Source organism: Thermobia domestica, chromosome 13 (genome assembly GCF_964235325.1).
Source record: "Thermobia domestica chromosome 13, izTheDome1.hap1.1, whole genome shotgun sequence".
NCBI classification, from domain to species: Eukaryota; Metazoa; Arthropoda; class Insecta; order Zygentoma; family Lepismatidae; genus Thermobia; species Thermobia domestica.
In genome coordinates this window covers 139217946-139240890 of record NC_137466.1, presented here as the reverse complement: position 1 = coordinate 139240890, position 22945 = coordinate 139217946, and the positions used below count along the sequence as shown (strand labels likewise).

The 22945-nt window shown below is 34.0% G+C and overlaps 1 protein-coding gene across 1 annotated transcript in view; it reads left to right on the top strand.

Moving 5' to 3' along the window:
- The window catches only part of Tcs4 (Threonyl-carbamoyl synthesis 4), a 28101-nt gene extending 5617 nt beyond the window's left edge, over positions 1-22484 (top strand). The window contains exons 2-8 of the mRNA XM_081736579.1: positions 2786-2919; positions 8224-8348; positions 12279-12407; positions 14975-15179; positions 16924-17069; positions 19005-19207; positions 22276-22484. Coding sequence (XP_081592705.1) covers positions 2786-2919; positions 8224-8348; positions 12279-12407; positions 14975-15179; positions 16924-17069; positions 19005-19207; positions 22276-22372 — 1039 coding nt within the window. The 3' untranslated portion in view covers positions 22373-22484. The remainder of the gene's footprint in view (positions 1-2785; positions 2920-8223; positions 8349-12278; positions 12408-14974; positions 15180-16923; positions 17070-19004; positions 19208-22275) is intronic.
- Positions 22485-22945: the final 461 nt, after the last annotated feature.

Genomic DNA, 22945 nt, shown 5'->3' with positions numbered 1-22945 from the left:
AAACTATTCTGCCAGCTAATAGCTTTTACATTACAAATATGCTGTAGCTCACGATATCCCGACTGAAGGCATGTATAACTTTGCGATTCGTCTAGCTATAACATATCAAATGCAAACACAGTTGTCCCGTTCGGGTCTCAGCGGAGCCAGTTTGTAACCTTTCCTTGTTAGATAAGTTCATACAAATTTTGAAGTGTATTATTAACAATATTCACAATTTTAGTTCGAAAAATGTTACTCGAATGAGTAAACCGTTATAAATATTACCGAGTTACCATTATAAATATTAATATTACAGGACTTTTTAACTGTCAGCGCAAATCGAAGTGACGTAATAAAAGCGTAGTTGAAGTCATGTACAATGTTCAAAATGAATTTCTAACGGTTCAGCCTTATTCCCGTAATGATGTGACAGCGAACGATTCGTGTAAAATAAGATCTTATGTTAACAGAAAGTACGTTAGACCTAATACATTTATTATGTCAAATCCACAGTTCTTAGGGGCACGTTATTCAAAATTCATTCAACTCCCTCTTGACTATATGGTTAGCGTACGCATCTTGGGGCGGGAGACGTAGGTTCGATTTTCAGTGAGCTTTCATGTAGTTTGGATCCACGTTAAGTTGTAGGTCCATACAGCTGACAAAACCCTAATTAACCGACAAAATTATACTGATAAACTTTCTTATGAACTAAGTAACTGATTTATATAAAAGAGGAAAAAAGTTAACAGGAACTAAATAGGTGAACAAATTACATAGGCACCTCTTTCCAACCAGGTATGAAAACTCTGGAATCATTCCTTTTTTTTTATGACTCACCTGAAATCTAAACAGGATTTAGGGCGAAATTAATGAGTTTCACGAATAAACATGAAATATTACACGCAGCGTTGATTTCTTTCCTTAGATAATTCTTTAACGTTAAACATTTCGTGTTGGAATTGGTATGATTGCTAGTGTGTTTTTAAAATTTATATTACAGCATCTGTAAGGAAACACTGAAGATCACATAGTCAACAACAGAGAGTAATTTCTGTTCTGTTTTTAGAAAAGGAAATGAGCCTTTAGTTATGGGCACAGATTTAAAATGGGTTGGTCATTCATCCCCGAATTTCGTAATTAAGGAATTAACAAGAGGGCATGGGATTGCTCCTCAGTACACCAACCCTTCAGATGGGATCCTTTTGAAAAAAAAAATCAAGATAGTGTTAATAAATTATGACTTTTCTACGTATAAAAATGATACTAGTAATGTGAGACTGCTAAACAACGTAAAAATCCCTTAACGGACACGTACTGAGGATGCCAACAAGGAATTGTTGAAATATATATGAAAAAGTTAATAATGCGGATGTTTAAGTGAGTAACAAAATATATATGAAATTTTCAAGTTAACAGTCATACAGTATCCATTTTCACAGGAGATTTTTCCGTACCTAAATCTCACCGTTCTTATGGTAAAGTAGTGCAACAGGACACTCCAGCTTTGTACACATGAGCATTTTTAAACATCAGACCTTCCATATGAATAGATCAGTAGCAGGGCGGTAGGACTCTCCAGCTGTGTCTATTTGAGCATTTTTAACATCTTGCCCTTCGTATGGCAAAGCAAGGCGATAGCACACTCTAGCTTCGTCTATTTGAACACTTGGACCAGTGCGACAACTATGTTTTCACCCCATTAATATAGATTCTGTGTTTAGTACACTTCGTTGCTTTTTTTTTTTTTTTTTTTTTTGTGTGTCACGGAGCTGACTAAAGAAGTTTCTCCCGATATATAAAATTTAATTACACATTAACCTATTTCAAAATAAGGGATAGAAAGCAGACTATAATTCAATAGAACGCTAGAAGCAGAAAATAATCTTAAAAAGTCCTAAAAGTTACTATTGTGAATAAAAATTTAAGCTAAAAAAATTATTGTCTAATATAAAATTATAGTTTCAGTGGTAATTTAGAGCTAACACAAGGCGCTTGGAACAGTGAAGTGGTAGTAGAAAAGCGTAATACAAATATAACTTAATCAATCTAACCAAAGAATCGTTTTAAAATTTTAATATTTTAATAAGGTTCTCAGATAAGAGCTAAGGATGGGGGAGGTGCTAACCTAGGAAAGCGTACTATTTTCGTAGTGTAATCTTTCGCTGTTAACTTATCACGTATCATACTATATACAAATATTATTAACCATAGTTCATGTACCTAGGTACATATAACTGCTCCCTTTCTTGGCCTCTGTGCTTATCATTACATTCTTTTTAAAATATTTAAGAACTTTATTACGATTTGTAGGGGGCGCGGTGGCTCAGTGGTAGAGCGTTCAACTCCGGTGCTTGGGGTCCCAGGTTCGATTTCAGTTCGCACCGTGTGGACTTTGTGGTGGACAAACACCGTATGCGTGGGTTTTCTCGGGATTCTCCCGTTTCCTCCCACTTTCTTCATTCCACCATTTCATTCATTTCTCATAATCACCGTCTCCTTTAGCCTAACCAGCATAACCGTGGGACGTAAAACTGAAAGCTTTCATTTCATTTCATTTTATTACGATATATTCACATTAATTTCAGATGGTTCATTATGATTAAAAAAGAAGAAAAAAAAGCTCTACCCAAAGATACTTTGTTTAGTATCCAGAGATATTGAGAATGATATTGGTAAAAAAGGTCTTGAAGTGCTATACTTTCGAAATGAATGATGTCTTAAGCAGTTTTGATTTGCAGGAAATGCTTCAGACAAATTTTTAAAAATCTGTTTTATTTCATTTTATTGTAAATTATTACAGCCATGGCGGAATCATTCCTCCGATTGCGAAAAATCTTCATGAGCAGCATATCCGTCCAATTGTTGATCAAGCTTTGAAGAATGGTGGTGTTGAGCTGAATGATGTCACTGCGATTGCAACTACTGTTAAACCTGGTAAATATAATATGTTTTTATCGAAGATTAGAATTTAAATTTCTTGTCCTTTCTATTTGATCTAGCTTTCTTTGTTAAGTTTTTATATTGTAATATCATTTACGCGCAATGTGTTATTTTACAATATTTATGAACGAGATATTTAGTAAATTAAAGGAAAATTACTTTCCTCTCACCAATTTTTTCTTTCAGTTTTTGCTAATACAGTTATTATTTCAGCAGCACTGTATTTGCAAAAGTTGATGAGTAACATTCCTTTATTTAATATAAATGTGCCAGTAGCATTCAGTGGCAGGTCTTGAGAGAAGTCACATATAAGAATTAGAACATAGGTAAGCTTGTGTCGATAAAATACTAATTTACAGCAACGTGGCTACCCTCAAGAGCCGTTAGTAATAAGTACTCACTCACAACTATTTAAAAATAGTTATTCTTTTCCTTTAGATAAGACAGTGCAAGATAAAAATCTAATTTTTCTACTCACTTTTTTTATCTACTTAAAATGCATTAACTTACAACTATTTCAGCAGCTTCCTCTGCTGCTTTTGTCAGCCAATTTTTAAAATGAATTCACATTCTTGTGGCTGATTTTTTTTTCGGTAAAAAGCTTTTGTAAATACAGTAGTTTCATGCTGTAAATTTTTTCCCTGTTCATTTTTATTAATTGTTTTAATCTTTTAGCAAAAGTTTAGACAGTCACTACTAAAAAGGTAAAAACAATGAATCTGATTTTTCATGTTATGTGGAAAAAAGTTTAAATTGAGGTAAACAAAAATACTCTTCCTCGTCTGCATCTTAGCATCCACCTCTTTATATGAATTCTGGAAGACAACGTTCTTCATTTTAAGATTGGCGAAGGAACCTGTTGAAATGACCCCAAGTAAGAGCATCCTATTCATATAAGGAGCTAAGTTGGCCGATCTCATTAACACTAGAAGTCCGCTTGGAGGTCTTTTTTGACCCCAACATATATTTTATATTGCTTACACTTTTACTTGCATTAAATATTGATAACTATTTGGGTTATGTATATGAATGCCTTACTATTATTTAAAATGTTTAATTAACTTGAAATTAGTGCAATAAATAAATAAATAACGTAATTACTGCTAAGATAAGTGTAAGATCGAATTTGACCCCATGCGGACTTAACGTTACAATATTCAATGCGTTCTTCTAGTGTTAACAAATGTGCTGACGACGTCCTTACTGTAATACAATGTTTTGTGAATAAGAAAACAAGAATACATATCAGTATTTTGTGAATAAAGATATAAAATAAACTTCCAACAAACACAAGAGTATAACTTTGTTTCAAATGTTCATTCTATGGTGCTACTGGTGTTATTGTTTCTTCTTCTTTACTTTTCTCACAGTTAGCTGCGGTCAGCTTTTCGGATCGCTGTACTCCATTTTTTTTTTTTTTTTTCTATCTTGTGTCATATCCCTTGTGATATCACATTGTACCATATCATTCTTCGTACAACCTTCCGTCTTTTCCTTTGACTGGCTTCGTGCTCGTTTCCCATTTAATTTTATAACATCCACTTGATAAGCTACATATTCCAAAGGTCTTCTTACATACTCAAACTATTTCAGTCTACTTCCTTGTAGCTTTTCGATTACTGGTCTTACCTTTACTGTTCCCCAGATCACTTCATTCTTAATTTTTTCCTTCCGCGTCACTCCACATATTTACCGCAGAAGCTTCATTTCCACAACATTCAACTTCTGTACCTCTCTCTTATTCTTCGTCTTAACATTCCGCTCCATATAATATGGCAGGTCTCACTACTGTTTTGTATAATTTTCCTTTAAGACATACTGGTACCGTATGGTCACACAATACTCCTGCCGCTTCTCTCCATTTTGTCCAACGGTTGCTAATTGACTGTTTCCTTATTCTGTTCTTGCATTTGCATGCAGTATTGATTCCAAATACTTGAATTTCCTTGTCATTACCACCTCTTCGTCATGTCACATTGTGTTGCCTATTACATTTTTCCTCAAACGACAATGGCAGAACTGTCTTAGTTTATAAATATTCTGACTTAGTTTTACTAATTCTAAGCACTTTACTCTCAACTCCTCTTTAGGTATCTTAATTTCTCTTCCAGTGCTGCCTTGGTTTCACTCACCAACACAATGTCGTCCGTAAATACCGGTAGCATATTCCACGATGCACACTCTTGGATATCCTTTGTAAGCTTGTCCATCACAACTTTAAATTAAATTAAATTAAATTAAAAAAAAAAAAAAAAAAAACTCTGATAGAGTCCTAGTTTAACTGAGAATTCTTCTGTTATTCCACACGCGCTTTTCACTCCTGTCCTATATCCATCATACATATCTTGATTCTCTTCAGTGACCACCAAATAAGATCTCTGACATTCTATAATATGCTTTCTCTAGATCGTTGAAAACCATATGAAGGTCCTTCTGATATTCTCTGTACTTTTCCTATAGAATCCTAAGTGTAAATGTCGATTGTCCTAGGATGGAACCAAATTAGTTCTCTGTAATTTCTGTCTCTTACTTCAATCTTACTTCTATCACTTTCTGCCAGAGCTTCATTGCATGGTTCATAAGTTCTATTCCTCTGTAGTTGCCACATTCTTTTGGCATATTTTCTGTTTCTAATATCCTATTAAAAAGTCGAGTAAACCACTGCGCTCTTTCCTTATCTAAACTTTTCCATGCTTCGATAAGGATATTATCCGGTCCTGGGGCTTTACCACTTTTCATCTACCTCTACCATGGTCACAAACCAAACCAGTCCCTGATTCGTGGACAGACTTTCGCAAATTTCCCTCGAGTTTTCTTCCTTGAGAAGTTTCTGGAAATCCTTTTTCCACCTCTTCTTTATTTTCTCTTTATTCCTCTCTGTTTTCATCATTGATGCAGCGCACATGCGAGTTATCTTTCTTTTGCCACTCTCTTACCTTTGAGACCTTGTAAATCATCTTTTCTTCTTATTTCGTTTCCAGATTGTTGTACAACTTGTCATAAGTTTGGCCTTTTTACTACACTATCTGCCTTCTTGGCGTTCGTCTTCGCTTCCTTGTAATTCTTCAGGTCTTCTTGATTGCAAGAGTTCTGTCATTTTTTGTATCGTTCTTTCTTGTCCTTCACAGTTGCTTGAATTTGTTTATTTCACCATCATGTTTCCTTATCAATGTTTCCTCTTCCGTGTGTTTCTCTCACAACTTTTCTTGTTTCAATCAATACTGTTGATACTCTTTTCCACTCTTATTCCACATACCTCTCTTCGTTCTTCATTTGTAGTATTTGAGATTTGGTAACTTTGCAACACGTGTCTCATCTAGTTTCCACTGCTTCGTTCGAACAGGGAACATTTTGTCATTTTCATCCTTTGCATCATGTAGATTTTGTCTCCTTCATAAGATAAAGTCAATCTTAGATCTTGAGAGCCACTCTTATATGTAATAAGATATTCTTCTTTCTTCTTATAGAAGGTATTCTGGATAGGAAGACCGTATGCTTCCGCCACGTGTAAAATATTCCTGTCTTAATCGTGGAACGTTAAAATGAAAAATTGAACTGAATTCAATTTAATTTCATTTTCTACTATATAATTGCCAATTCATATAGAAACTAAAAAGTTTCTCTCGCGGAAAAAATGGTCCTGCAGTGATATTAGCAAATATTTTATATTATAAGTTCACACTGCATTTAAAACATAGGTAAGGAATCGTCTCATCATTTGCTTTTTTTTTTTTTTTAATGCATAAAATTAATGTTTAACATGTTCGTTCCATGCATTTTCGTTCTAAAAACAAAAAGAAACTTTTTGTGAAAATTTGACTAAGTCCAATCCCCAACTCTAATGGCTTATAACTTGGGAACCAAATAATCTGCACAGGAAAACATTTCACGTGGGTATATTCAAGTCAAGCTCTAGGATTATAATAAGATTGATGAAAATCTTATGAGTTCATTTGAGGACGTAGATACATACTTAGTACTCCCATATTTTTATTCTCCCATATAAAAAACCAGGACATCACGTGAAAATTTATAGAACATTCATACTTACGCTCTTGCGTCTTGCTGAAATGAAAAAATTAATTAAAATAATAGTCAACAACATTCACCAAAAGCGAGTGACAGAGAGTAGCTAGTTCCTGTCAGTTGTGTATCTGTGACTAATAAAAGCAATTTTATATATATATATATATATATACAAAAACAGCATGTATATATATGGAATACAAAGTAGAAACTGGATGCAATTAGCTAAGGATAGAAGTCAGTGGAGAGCTTTTGTGAACGCGGCACTGAACCTCCGGGTTCCATAGGCCATAGAGTTAGTTATATATATATATATATATATATATATATATATATATATATATATATATATATATATATATATATATATATATATATATATATATGTATATATATCACGAATGACTTTAACATATTTGAGAGGAAAAGTGGGACATTTGAAGTTCCGGACAATTCCTGGGGGGACAGATGATGTAAATCCGAGACTGTGCCGGTAAACTAAGACGTCTGCGAGCCCTATACATGCTGTTTTTGATATATTGATTTTTTGAAAGACAGGTCGAATGAAGGATGAAAAAGATTAAACATATCCAGATAATTACATGTCAACAAACTTACTAACGTGCTAAATACTTGATAAACCATATCACAACTAAAACAATATGTAAAATGAAAAAAGAATGTTTTATTTGCAGGGCTGTGTCAATCAGTTTCTGAGAATTCCTAGATTTGGTTTTTCCTGCTCTTCCTTCGCTGATGCACTTCATTCCTATGTTTTAACCATCTGTTCGATCAGCTCAAGTCATTAACATTACTTGGTTTCTGTTTGTTAGTGCTATAAGAATTGCACCTGACAAACATGTTTATAGTGAAGTAGTGGTCGTAAACAGGGTAGGAGGAATATTTTCTGACACAAGTCGGTGGTCGTTGGTTTAGAAGGTGTTCTAACACAGTATTGTTGCGGAACTTTAGTTTCATTCCAGAAGAAATTGGTTGTAATGAGTAGTATCCATTGATCTGTATACTATGTGCGTCCGTAGATTACGAGTTCTGACATTAACTAACTAACTAACTAAAAAAAACTTTGTTATTGTTATCAATAAAATATTAGCTCCTGGTAAAATTTGACCATTTTCTAGAGTTTACTGATTCTTTAAGCTGTTTGTTCAGTTAATATTTGTACGGATGTTTCAACCAAAGAGAAGATAATGTCATAAAAAGATTTTTTTCTTTGAAAATGACTCTTAAATAACTTATTTTTTTCCCTCCTAGGCCTTCCACTTTCTCTTGCTGTTGGTATGAATTATGGGAAACAGCTGTCGAGGAACGCTAGAAAGCCTTTTATTCCTATACATCATATGGAAGCTCATGCTTTAACAATACGCATGACTCACGAGGTACGTTGTCACGTAGTCTCGTTTTGTAAGTTCTAAGTACTATTAATGTTTTTAAAAAAATGTCATGTATAGTAATCGATATGTAGTAAGCTGAAGAAAATGATATGGGTCAGTATAAATTCTCATGCGTAGTTTTTAAAAATATCGAGAAAAACGAACTTGTGTAGCTCTAAAACAGTGTTTTATTCGTTATCAATAATAATTGATCGTTTTTATTCTTTGTAATTTATTGTTTATTTATTTATGTACTGTATCCTATAAGGTTCCATGTGCTTCTACAACACATGGTAGATGTAACCGTGTGTTTCTACACACGTGCTTAAAGTAAACACACTTCAGACGACAGCAACGAAGAAGATGTCCACCATTGCCAACGTTCGGCAAGTGACGCAGAGACAAGCTGTCAGTAACATTTCTGCATAAAAGGAGACCGGACACCACAGAAAACGTCAGTCTCTCCAGGTTGATCAAAGACGCCTGGTCATAGAGAGTACCTTAACTCCCTTAATAAGACGCCTGATCTTGAGAGGTTACTTTCCTACACGCTCTAAGATGCATGGTCATTGAGCTCCTGTACTTCCTTTGTAAGACGTTCGGTCATTGAGAGGCACCCATCCAACACGCCTTAAGACGCATAGTTATTGGGGTCCTTTAACTCCACCAACAAACCTCCACGTAATTACAGGAACTTGTACTTATTTGTAATATTTTGTATTCAAGAGGAAACATAATAAAAGGTGGTGGGAAAGTCTAAACTTCTGTGTACCATCTTTTAGCTGTCCCTAAAAGACAGAAAACTTTAGAGTATGTAAAAATATACTGTTAAGTAGCATATTGTTGGTATTGTTAATTATCTTTTCGTAACGATGACATACATACTTCTAACAATAACGCAATACCACTTGTAGAGATGCTGTGGATGTTAAAGTACATATCTTGTATTACCGTTTATTTTATGGTTTGAAACAAAAGTAAAGTTGGTAACGGGGAGGAGGGCGAGCCCTCACTTCTGGTATTAGAGGTCCCTGGTTCGATTCCAGACCAAGTGAGTTTGTGGTGGACAACATGGTGTCTGTGGGTTTTCGCGGGATTCTTCCGTTTTTTCTCACATTCATATTCCATCAATTCTTACATTATTATTCACTTCTATTACACATTAGTCTCCTTTAACTTACAGGGCATAACTATGGGACGTTAAGGTAGAAATTTCATTTCATTTTAAAGTTGGTGAGCACGTGAAAGGAATAAATTCTTTGCTCTGTGTTACATCGTACTTTTTAGTTTAGGTTGGCCATAACATGAAAGTGAAATTAACGTGAATATATACAGTTAAAATGTGAATGAAAGTAACAGGTGCAGCAGTGAAATGGACGATTTTGAAACCTCCACCAGCGATACAAATTTATTCACAGCGATATAAAAGCGTTACAACATGAATTTACAATGCTTGCAATTTGTGAGGAATGTTTCTGAACAGCTTGTACATCTTGCACAGACATGTCATGACACGAAATGTCCATCACTTGAAAATGACATCACGTAGGTGGCCTCCCGTTTTCTTAACACACATTCCAAATGTTTTACGGAAGTTAGACATCACATCTCGCAGGACTGGCATTGAAATGTATTTTGTATGGGTGATATTGCAGTTCCTTGTGCAATATTCGCTTTACACTGCAATCCGGTATGCCAAGTCGCAGGGTATCCTTGTGTGCAGAACGCCTGGGACTTCGGCTCAATGCTGCTTCCATTCTTGCAGCACACTCTGGTGTGCACTTCCACCCCTCTTTCTCATCACCCGTTTCCTTAAAGTTCAATACCCACAATTTGATAGCATATGCAGAGGGAACTGGGGCATGACGTAAGAGATTGTAATGAGCACGAAATACACGCTGCGCGGATACGTAGCTGTCGTTTTTGTAAAACGCCTTCACAGCAAAAGCGCGTTGTTCACCGGTCCACGACGCCATCTCAACTGAACACTGATATCAGGGTCAATGGCGAAGGTTTGTTGTCCAGATGGCTCCACTCTCGTTTTCTGATTCCTAACGTAACTTACTATTTCCAGGGTTTTCAAAATCGTCCGTTTCACTGCCGCACCTATTATATTGAACTAACGAAATATAGAAACTTAGCTTTCAAAATTGACTGGTCAAACTCTGAGTAGGTATCAAGATAGGATAAAACATTTAAGAGAGAGAGACAAAGGGATTGGTATTCTAGTGTTTGCGTAAAAATCAAGTTGCCAGAAACAAAAACATGTCAATTTAAAACTAGTTCCTTCATTCCCTATGATCTTAAAGTTTTTTTTTTTAAGTTTGGATAGAAGGTGATAGGGAACAATACTACGATGCTCCGTTGGTTTTGTAAAACATGTTGTTCTTTCGTTTCTTTATGGAAGAAGAAAAGGAAGAAAATCTTTAAGATCACAGGGCATAAAGGAACCAGTTTTAACTTGAGCAGTTTCTGTTTTTGGCAAACTGATTTTTATGCAAGTAACAGAATAGCAATACATCCTCATAGAGAAAATTCTTGTATAGGTTTAAGAAAATGAAATTTTGAGTTTTACGTCCCACGGTTATGCCGGCTAGGCTAAAGGAGATGGTGATAATGAGAAATGAATGAAATAGTGGAATGAAGAAAGTGGGAGGAAACGGGAGAACCACGAGGAAATACACGCACACGGTGTTTGTCCACCACAAAGTTCACTTAGCGGGAGCAGGGTTTGAACCCGCGAACCCATGCACAAGAGCCACAAGCCATCGCGGCCCCTAGGTTTAAGAGTTGATATTAAATTTTAAATAAATGCAAACGTGGATAATAATAATAATAATAATAATAATAATAATAATAATAATAATAATAATAATAATAATAATAATAATAATAATAATAATAATAATAATAGTGTAATTACACCGCCTTTGAAGAATTTGAAAGCAGGTAATAATTCTCGAGTGGATGTGGATAGTTAAGTAACTCCAAAAACTTGATTTGAAGGTACACTCATGTCCAAAATGAGTGTCGCATATCTATAACTGTCTTCTTGTAAGAATATAATTTAATAATGATTTTGCATTGTACTTTTAATACTGATACTATGTGCATAATCGGGAAATGTATATTTGTGGTAAATTTCATAGGAAAAGAATTATAAATACGAAAGTTAGAATGAGTAAAAGAAAATGTTGCTAAATGGTCAAGAAAGTTTTATTTTCGTTTTATTTTTCTTATTTATTGTTCTTTTGACGTGAAATTTGCCACATGCATGTCTTTGCCGATTATACAGATACTAACATTATAAGAAATACCGAGCGAATTCGTTATCAAATTATATTCCTACAACAACATATTTATAGACATGCGACAATAATTTTGGACATGAGTGTACATCTCTTTGCACACCAAAGCCTACGAAATCGCGCGTTTCCTCAAGATACATTGTCAAGTTTCTTCATAATCTGTGACAAGATAAGATACCACTCTACATACTGCTACGAAAGAATATTGGCTTTCTTCGGAGCTTTATTTTGGAGATAACTGTTTTTACAAACTCACCCGAGAATCGTTATTTTAGTAATTCGAGTCCAGCTAAGCACTTAGATTTAAATGACCCATGGTTGTTTTACCGAGAACGTGAACAGAAGGCCACATATTATGTGATGTTTAAGTTCATCAAACCTTCAAGTGGTTTATTGAATATATATAAATTCGCAGTTGTGCTTTTAGCTGTGAACGAAATATAATAGTGGGTTCTTTTGTAAAGACTGAAAAATTTACTGTTATTTGAGTCCACGAACCAATTTAATAATTCCTTATGTAAGGATGATACAATAGTTCTTATTGAAGGTGTTAACAATTCTTTGTAACATGAATGTACATATTTTACAAAAGAAAAAAAGAAAGTGAGTTTATATTTCGTTTTTCTAGGTACCATATCCTTTCTTAGTTCTTCTTATATCTGGTGGACATTGTTTGTTGTCCGTTGTACAAGACGTAGATAAGTTCTTGCTTTTAGGGAAGAGTTTAGATGACTCGCCAGGAGAAGCTTTTGATAAGGTATGTGCTTCATTTTTATATTTCTCATTCATTTTTGTAGTTTGTTGCTCTGTTTTTATTCTGTTTCGGTGAAACGAAGGTTTTATTATAAATGAAGTGCGAGAATACTTTGCAGACTCAGTGGTAGAGCGCTTACCTATAGTGATTGGGGTCTCTGGTTCGATCCCAGCTCTTAGACCAAACACCATGTGGTGTATCTGGGCAAACACCATGTGCTTGGGCTTTCTCGGGGTTCTTTCGTTTCCTTCCATTTTTTCATTCCATTATTTCGTTCATTATCATCATCACTGTCTCCCTTAGCGTAGGTCCATAGTTATGGTACGTTAAACTTAAGAAAAGAACAAAAAAAGAAAAAAAAACTTTCATAATGCGGCTAATTAGTTTCAAGAAACGTCTGCAGTATGCGGAACCGCGTTGTTGGAGGTCTGTTTACAATAGATTTAAATTAAATTTGTTCATCACAAAAACTTGAAATAGTAAAGAAGTTTAATTTTTTTTTTAAAAGTTATTTTCACAAACTAACTATTAAAGAAAGTCCTTTGAAACATATAAGAATTGCTTAAAAGCAGAACAAAACTGCATGCGTTTTCTTCAGTTGTAAACGAAAAATGGAATATTTCAGTTTTAATTCCACGGTTATGCCCTGTAGGCTAAACGGGATAAATGATTAATGCGAATGATTGATTATGGAAGAACTTGATGGAGTGAAAACGTGGGAGAACCGAGAGAAATTTCATGGGCACTATGTTATGCGCAACAAACTCAGGTGGCCTGGAATCGCATCAGAGCTGAGCGCTCTACCACTGAGCCACCATGTCTGCATTCTTCAATTTTAGTCAGTATTGTTATACCACAAGTCAATAAATAGTTGACTCGATTTATACAGTGTGTATAATGGTATTAACTTCTTTCATTTGCTTCTTCTTCTTCTTCTTCTTCTTCTTCTTCTTCTTCTTCTTCTTATTATTATTATTATTATTATTATTATTATTATTATTATTATTATTATTATTATTATTATTATTATTATTATTATTTTAATATTGGTAAACCTATATGTATAATAATGAAAACGACGTTAAAGCAAAACTCGCGTTGCTCGAAACCTTGTAATGCAAAATATTCGTGTCCTTCCATTTAGATCAATAATTAGCATCCACACTTTTACTGGCGCGCACAAAGAAATTCTTACTGCTGAGGGGGATCTGGTGACCCCTCATGACTATGCTCCTGGTGCAGACAAAACATAAATATATTATATAAAATGAGTTACGAAGTTTTGATGAGGAGATCTGGACTTGGTGTACTCCCGTCGTAGGTGCATCCCTGTACCTTTGCTACGTGAGAGGGGCACACAATTTTCAGTGTTGACCCAGCATCGTCAGGTAGTTTGGGAGTTAACTGAATTACGAGGTAACCAACTCCAAAATTTGAGAAAACTAGAAATAGTGTTAAGAAATACATTTTTGTAAACCTTGTTTCTTCCTTGAAGATTTTCTTATTTTAATTGAATTTAGATTAAAGTGAGCTTATCACGGAACTAACAAACTATTTTGCCTTACTAGAGCGGTAAGGAGTTTAGTGTAGTTGGGGACAAAAGTTTAAAATTAATGACGGAAATACTCTTACTTTAGTACACATTCAAACTATTAACAGCAACAAAGAATAACAGTACTCTTGAACTAAGGAAAAATAAATTCCTGTATACACAGTGCGGCAACGAGGAAAAATACTTTTTTTTTTAAAGTTAGTTTTAATACAGAAGTATCATCTTATACATGTGCAATAATTTACAGTTTGGCCAATCGCCAATATGGTGCGTGACGCGTCTAAGTATACACGAATGTTGTCATACTCGTCACCGTTTCAGTACGGTAATGAAACAGAGAGTGAAATATCAAGTTTTTGTGCATCTTAGGGAAAACTGCAACGGAAATTTTTGAAATGTTGAAAAAGGTTTATGGGGACAATTGCTTTATTCGTTGCCGTGTTTCTAAACGGCATAAAAATTTCAGTTCTGGCAGGGAGTCAGTAGAAGATTACGAGCATCGAGGTCCAAACGACTCTGTCAGAGCAACTGCAGTGATTGACAAAATTCGAAACATCATTTTGAATTATCGAAATGCAAGTTGCAGGGTAATATCGTACTTCGTGTATAAATAAAAACGAAAGATTTGAAAAAAAAAAAAAAAAAAAAACAAAAAAAACGGAAGCTATGTTTTTCCCCGTTCCTTATAACACGTGGATGTGTTATCCATTTTAAAAACTTTCTGGTGATTTCTCGTATTAAAAAAAAAAAAAATCTTGAAAACTTGCTCTTTTCAAATGTACATAGATATACGTTTGACAGTGAGAGTTCTTGGTTTCGTTCAAAATTGTGTCGGATTCTTTCATTTCTCCTTACTTGGTAATAAAGAAAAGAAGAACCTTAACAACGATTATCAAATTACTAATGATAAAAACTAATGGCGATTGAGAAATTTGCAACTAATGACTAAAATCGGGTAGTACATGAAAGTTGATAGGTACACTAAATTTATTCTTTTGTGTTGTTTTATTTTCTTTAGACTGCCAGAAGACTGAAATTACACACATTGAAAGAATTTTCGAATGTGTCAGGTGGTAAAGCTATAGAAGAAATGGCGAAGAGAGGAAAGACACATTCTATTGATTTTCCAACTCCATTGTCGAAATATCGAGATTGCAACTTTAGTATGGCTGGTCTAAAATACACCGCACTACGCTTCATATTGAAGCAGGAGGCGAAACACGGTAAGTAACTACATATGAACATGCTACCATACAAAATCAAAATATTTCTGACAGACGGACAGATCATTATATCTTTGAACCCATGTTTCTATTTGTATGAAGTTTGGAAGCATCATTACTAATAACTCGAAGATACTCAGTAAACAAGGACTGTAAAATATTCAACCCATCCGGCAAAGGGTGTGAAAATGGTGGACCTGATAGAAATAATCTTTGAACCGTTGGGCGTAACAGCGCGAAATTCGATATATGGGCACTTTTTGATACCTGATATACGGATATGTTTATTTGTACGAATTCAGTTTGGCGGACATATAGGGAGAAGGAAACGGAATTTTCAGTATACTTTGTGTTATACTTTCTCGCAAGTGCTACTTCATGGATCGCGATGACTTTTGTGATAATCCATCAATTGGGAACTAAAGTGGATACTGGTAGAATATTTGATAATTCAATCTGAACAGAAAGTTAAAAAATCCTATTACGTAATTATTTTATGAAAATAAGGTACAGAATGATAATTACTGTATCACTACAGGTAATTATTTTCTGGACAGCGATAATACAGAAGCTGATCTATTTCCGTCGGAATAACTTACAGACAGAGACACCTGTCATACCGGGTTTCACAGAACACAAGGACTTTACGTACACGTATTCGATTTCTCAGCTTTATGTGGCAGAGTGGAGGTGTAGTAATCAGGATTTTGTAATTTTTTGCACCTATTATTTTTTTTTAAAAGAAACCTTATCTTAATGTAATCATAGTTAGTTTCTTCGATAGAGTTTCTCAGTACACGCCTAGTTTCAGAATTGACTTTAAATAAATAAGACAAAAACGAAGGTTAGTTTTGTTTTAACACATATTGAAGTTATTAATACATATTGAATATTTCGGAAGCTATAATGAACAATATGTAATAAGCTTAATATCAAATTGTCAGGAGTAAAGCATATTAATTCCGTGAAGGGTTTATCAGATCTTTGAGTATTTAAAAGTGACTTATGAAGTGCTTCCATCTAAGCAGTTGTTGCCTCCTGATATATGATCTGTTGATGTGAGATAATTACTGTCGCGTTTCTTCAGTATATCAAATTACAAATATTGGATGTTACTGTAAGCGAAACATTACGTGTGTGCTTCAGTTTCAAAAGAACAGTTCTTCTGAAACGTTATTTGTGTAAAGCTCATGAATGCACACACACACACACACGCATATATATATGTAAATAATTATGTTTTGGATTAGAAAAAAATCAGCGTACACGCAGACGTGTTTTGAAATGACAATAATGTTTGCAAAATATTATACATCAAACTCAACTCGTTCATAGTTAATGGGCCGCGGGGGATCCGTGGTAGAGCATTCACTTCTGGCACGTGGGGTCCCTGGTTCGATCTCAGCGTGCGTCAAGTGGATTTTGTGGTGGACAAACACCGTGTGCGTGGGTTTTCTTGGGGTTCTCTCGTTTCGTCCTACTTTCTTCATTTCACCATTTCATTCATTTCTCATCATCACTGTCACCTTTAGCCTACACGGCATAACTGTGGGACGTAAAACTGAAAGATATCATTTTTATTTTCGTTTATAATTAAGATAGAATGTATTGATATGCTCTTGTTTAAAATTATTACTTTAAATATTCCTGTTGCCTTCTTCGAAAGCTATGATTTAATAATAATATTTTACTCTTTAATTTTATTTATTTATTTATTTATTTATTTATTTATTTATATTTGTAGATGTTCCACCTGATGGTTTAATTCCTCAAGTGGCTGATCTTTGTGCGGACTTTCAGCATGCTGTAACAAAACATCTATGCCATCGTGTTCAAAGAGCGATGATATTTGTTGAGAAAAAGAATTTGCTGCCGAATCGTAAATTCTTGGTAAGGATATTATTATTTCTCCAATTACGCTAATTGACTGTATTATTGTGAGATCTTTGGAACTATTTCCTCAAGATCGGAGTAATTGAATTCCCGTGCTTGTTTTTATGGTCTGACGTAAATTAGTAATTTAAATTGTATTCAGTGATCAACAGGTTGAATTTTTATCTTAAGTGACTAGTAGGTTAAATTGTTGACTACAATGATCGAAAATTAAATTGTTGACTTAAGTAACTGGTAGGTTAAATTGTTGACTTAAGTGATTAGTAGATTAAATTTTGACACATGTAGTTAGTAGGTTAAATTGTAAACTTGAGAACTAGTGGGTTAAATTGTTATGTGTAATGAAACATTAGAAAGCTTGAGATCGAAATGTGCTCCGATTGCATGTTTTACTATTTATTGTTTGTACCATCATGTTACATGCAAAAGGTTTAAATAGAATTTTTTTCTGACTCATTTACAACTCGCATGAAATATGACATTGCCTGTGAAGATACATGCACCTATATATGAAATGAATTACTTGTGAATTCCATTTCCACTTGGGTATTCCTTTGTTTTATACGAGTATAAATAAGCACACAGCCAAAACTACTTTGTTCAGAAACTTAAGATTGGGACATGCACGTCTCTTATGAAGAAACAAAGGGTACAGAGTAGTTTCCGGAAATGTAGATCCTATAATACCTAATCTTACGAGTCTCCGAACTTAGAGACGTAAAATTCAGCATATTAATTTCTTATTAAATATAAATAAAGTGATTTTCAAAATTCAAGTTCGTAGGGGAAGAGGGGGATATTTGTGGATCGGGACCATTTTTGATATGCTGGCTTGTCGTTACCTACGGCATTGCCTACGGTTAAGTAATCTTATTCTTATCAAATATTTCTTTTGATTACTGGACGTTAAAATATGACATTTGGTGTCTGGGGATCTGATTCTTGAAAGAATACGAATGTCAGTAAGAAGGCGTAAAATGTTGTCACGGTAACGCTTTGGAGCATTTGCTAGTCCTTAAATAGAATACACTGCAGCTTACATATAGGTACAGTTTACTTTTCACTTTACCAATGTGAGCATGAAGTCAGTGAAGGAGAGAACTGGGACTATGTTTCTATTTCTGAAAGGCAGCTCATAGCAACAGTCTTCTCAGAATATAACTGTATTATATGAATCAGATGCCCCATCCCAGTGGTAGCACTTGAGGGAAGTCTTAGTGAGAATTAGAATTTCATCGTTGCCAACTAGAGGGAGAAAGCCTGCCAAATGTATACAAGAATTAATACATTAGTTCTTTTTTTTCTTTCTTTTCTTTAGTATATAGTGATAAACGCTTGATTTTTACCGGTGTAACTTGATTTTTACCGGTCTCATATAGCCTCACTGCTGGAAGGGACGTTAAAATCAACTCAACCTTGTGTGGATGATAAATGGATGGTTAAACTTCGTGACTGTACAACTAGCTATAATTTCATTTTTGTTAATTCCATGTATCTTGCTTCTGCCTACTATTAATCAGAAAAAAGTAGTGTAGTTTAACATGTAGGAATTAGTAAGTTCATATGGTAATTAATACAAAAACCTTTCCACTTTCAAATATACCAGATTAACAAAAATGTGGCAATTAATTTGAGTGTGTATACTTTGTATTGATTCTCTGCATGATGTATGATGAAAGGTTACACGAATCACAATGTGGGCGTATTTAAAGAAATAAAAGCGTGATGATCTTATAAAGTTAGTTAATGCAGATTGTAAGAACTAGTACTTTTGCTATGCTTAAAGTAACAGGAAGCCTTATGTTTGCGAGAATCATTAACAAATGAATGCAAATTCTTGACAGTGATGTGTATACCATGTATGAATATAATAAAACATTCTACTACTTTCTTGAGTAATACATAAACCTGTTTATTCCTTGTTTTGAACAGGTAGTGTCTGGCGGCTGTGCTTGCAATCAGTACATTCTCAGGGCACTGAAGAAAGTATGTGCTGTTTATGGTTATGAATTGAAATTTCCTCCACCGAAACTGTGTACTGATAATGGTATTATGATAGCTTGGAATGGTATTGAACGATGGAGAGCAAACGTTGGCATAGCGGATGATCTAGGGAAAATTGATATCGATCCAAAGTAAGTACTGATAACCAAAATTATCATTATGTAGTTCTACTATAGTTTAATCTATAGTTCAATCTGTAATTTGATTCCAAAGTAGCGGAATTTCAGTTTTAACACTGCAAGTATTTTGCTATGCCATATCCATTATATCCATTGCTATGCCAATTACCTTAAGGCGTCGTATAATTCATCTACGTTTGTTCCTTCTGAGAATAAAATACACGAAGTATAGCCACAAGTGACATATATTGAATAATAATAATAATCATAATAATAATAATAATAATAATAATAATAAAAGAAGAAATAATAGATAAGATTTAAATACAACAATAAAACCAGAGAGGAACATTAAGAAACACTGTAGGACTAGAAACGTTACTATACGGACAATCTATGATTTAGTTTGTTATACAGGGTTTGCTGTTTATATGAGGAGATGTATATAGGAACCACAAAAAAAAAAAAAAAAAAAAAAAAAAAAAAAAAAAAAAAAATATATATATATATATATATATATATATATATAATGAATATAATTGTAGAGTTTTTGAAGGGCAAAAAGTTACCAACAAACATCGAGGCTTTCATGGTGGTTAAATTACAGGGTGTTTCAAAACAACGTCGACAACGTTTGAGAGGTGATTCCTAAGACCAATATAAGACAAAAAGTGTTGACCAACTTGGGTGCACAAATGCTTTCTTTTCAAAGTTATAGGCTGCCAAAAACATGAAAAAATGAACTTCAAAGGCCCATAGCTCCAAAAGTATAGGACCTACCGTAGTCGGGTCAAAACTTCACTTAGTTACTAATATGTACGCTATTCAAAAATACATGTTTCAGAATCCTAAGGTACTCACACAACAAGGGAGTTTGGCTACGAGCATATAATTTGAAATACTCACCAACTACCGCTATAAAAGAATGATGAGGAAGTACCGCAGGATTCTGAAACTTGGATATTTGGATAGGGCACATACTATTTCCTAAGTGAAGTCTTGACTCGACTACGGTAGGTCCCATAGTTTCGGAGGTATGGGCCTTTAAAGTTCATTTTTTTCATGTTTTCGACAGCCTATAACTCCGAAAGGAAGCATTTGTGCACCCAGGTTGGTCTATACTTTTTGTCTTATCTTGGTGTCAGGAATTACCTCCCAAACGTTGTCGGTGTTGTTTGTAACACCCTGTATCATAAATATCATGACGTAGTGATTTTTTTTTCTGTTGGTAAATCTAACAGTAGCATTGAAAGGGTAATATAAGAAACATTTCTTATAAGAATGAAGAGTCCACGTGTAAATTTGGGCAAGAGCCAATTGGACAAAAACTGGACCCAAGTGTAGATACGGGAAAGAAAAAGGCATACCAATGATTTAGATACTGGCAACTCTGATTCCAAGGATTATGGCAGAAAAGAACGACTACAAAACTACCGAACCAGTCTTATGTGTACTTATCGTCACTATATTGTTATTTTTATTATTTATTTAATTTTTACACTCAAGATTAGGTATGATGTTCGTACTTTCCTTTGTGTTTCCACCACCAATCGACGAGCTACGCTTAAATTTGTCATGGTGTATTGAATACTTCGATTGAACGGATGATAAATATCTTTTTTTTTTTTTTTTTTTTAAATTAATTAATATTGGTGCGGTTTAATCAGTAACTACATTGATATACAAAACTGATATTTAAAAGCAGTTACCAGAATGAAAAACATGAGAACATTCTCTTTCTACTCCATTACTGTTCAAAAATCAAAAAGAGTCTTATTCATGTCGCTTTATTAGAATCACGCAGGTGGAACCTATAAGATTGTAATGTTAATATGTATGCACGTCGACATAAACTCTTGAACGAAAGCGAGTTTTTAATTTTTTTTTTTTTTTTTTTTTTTTTTTTTTGTAAGAATAGATAGGTAGAAATATATTGACTATGTTTCGTTAATGGAATCAATCAATTTACATATTCACGAGTGACACTGCCTTTAACGGTGGTTATGCGTATTCCATTTTCTACTATCGAAACAAAGGAACATACGTGTAGAATACTAGAAGTTACACAGTGTGCTGATAGATGGCATCAAATATTCTCCAGCGGTTGACATACCGAACGAAATTGAAAATTTGCGTAATGCTCTGTAATGTCATAAGCAGGAATTATTTTACAATATTTTCCATTGCAAAATGCTGTTATCGCATGTTTTACCGAACTACCTTCTCTCAACACTCCCTTTAACCTTTAGATTCATTTGGGATTTTTTCTACGTCTGCGTACTTTGATGTACATTGCAAACTTTATGCAAACTTTATCTTCATCTTTTGTGTACAAGGGGTTCAAACTTGTCATTCCCATATCCGCGTACAATGTTATTCCTGTTCCTCTAAAATAAGTTCCTGAAAAATTTCATCGTTTGTGAGACCACTCATCTTTCAGCAGACTGTTTCGACCACATAACAATAACCCATCAGACTAAACGCAGTCCTGAGACATCAGTTTTTTGACGTAATAAAAATCTTCCAGCAATTAGAGAATCATGAGGCCTTTTTCTTACACTTCTTTTCTTCTTCCTCTTTTTGTTTTACTTTTTATTTTTTTCTTGTGCTTATATATAAAAAAGACTGTTTAGTAACTGAAATATGTGATAACTGAAATATGAAACCTTGTACAAAATTCCACCAAAAAAGAACAAAATTGAAAACATGGTCAAATTAACACCCCTACTGAAACTAAGTAGTACATGTAATAACTACATTCCTACACCGTTATTATGAATAAAATTATTAAATAAATATAAAATAATAATACCGAAGAACTTACTGCAAGATGTCAGAAAAAAATAGTAAGATTTTTTAAAAAAATCTTGCACTTAAAATACAAAAGAGATTAACTGATGGGTCAATTTGAGCCCCGAAATGCATCTAAAAGTTAAGAAAGCTTTTAATCTACGAATTGAAAAATTTAGATATTTTTGGAGCATTTATGAAATAGAAACTTAAATTTTCTTTCTAATGCCTTCCTCCTTCAAGTTTTGTAAAACAATATTAATTATTTGTGTGTGTTTTGTTTTTCTCAGGTGTTCACTAGGAGTGGATATTTCTCAAGAAGTAATGAATGAAAATATTGAATGTTCCTGGGTGAAGCTTAAAAACTTAGAGTCTTTGAGCATATGAAATCATAGACGAAATTTGTTTCACTATATTTAGTGAAAAAATAAATACATTTTGCGTACCTGCTATATTGTACATTAAGTGTAACTATAGTTGTAAATAAAAATGTTTCGTACCTTAGTTAAAATATATTATTTCATTTTGTGAAAAATCAAAATTCTTATTATACAGTATCGCATGATATAAGATGTGCAAGGTGGGCACAAAGTAACTTCCCCAATATATGAAGAAATACTTGTTTTGGGAAAAGCGACTATGTGCCTACCTTGTAGACAGAAAATTGTATCATCTTGCGTGAAATTTCATTGACATTTCTCCATTTTTTCCTGTTGTTACTACTCATATTACTCATTTGCTTTATCTGTGCATGCAGCAAAGTTGCGAACTAGTTTCCTTGTTTGGAAGTAACGTCAGCCACATGGCAAGGTTGCCAGAGGTAGTGGTTTTACTTATGATTTCCTTAATGTGCAGTTTTTCAAGAAAAGCAAAAGAATGTGCTGAATCAAATCAAATTTAATGAAAGCAGTCGTGTACATACTTTAAGTTGTTTTGCATTGAATACGTATATATATATAA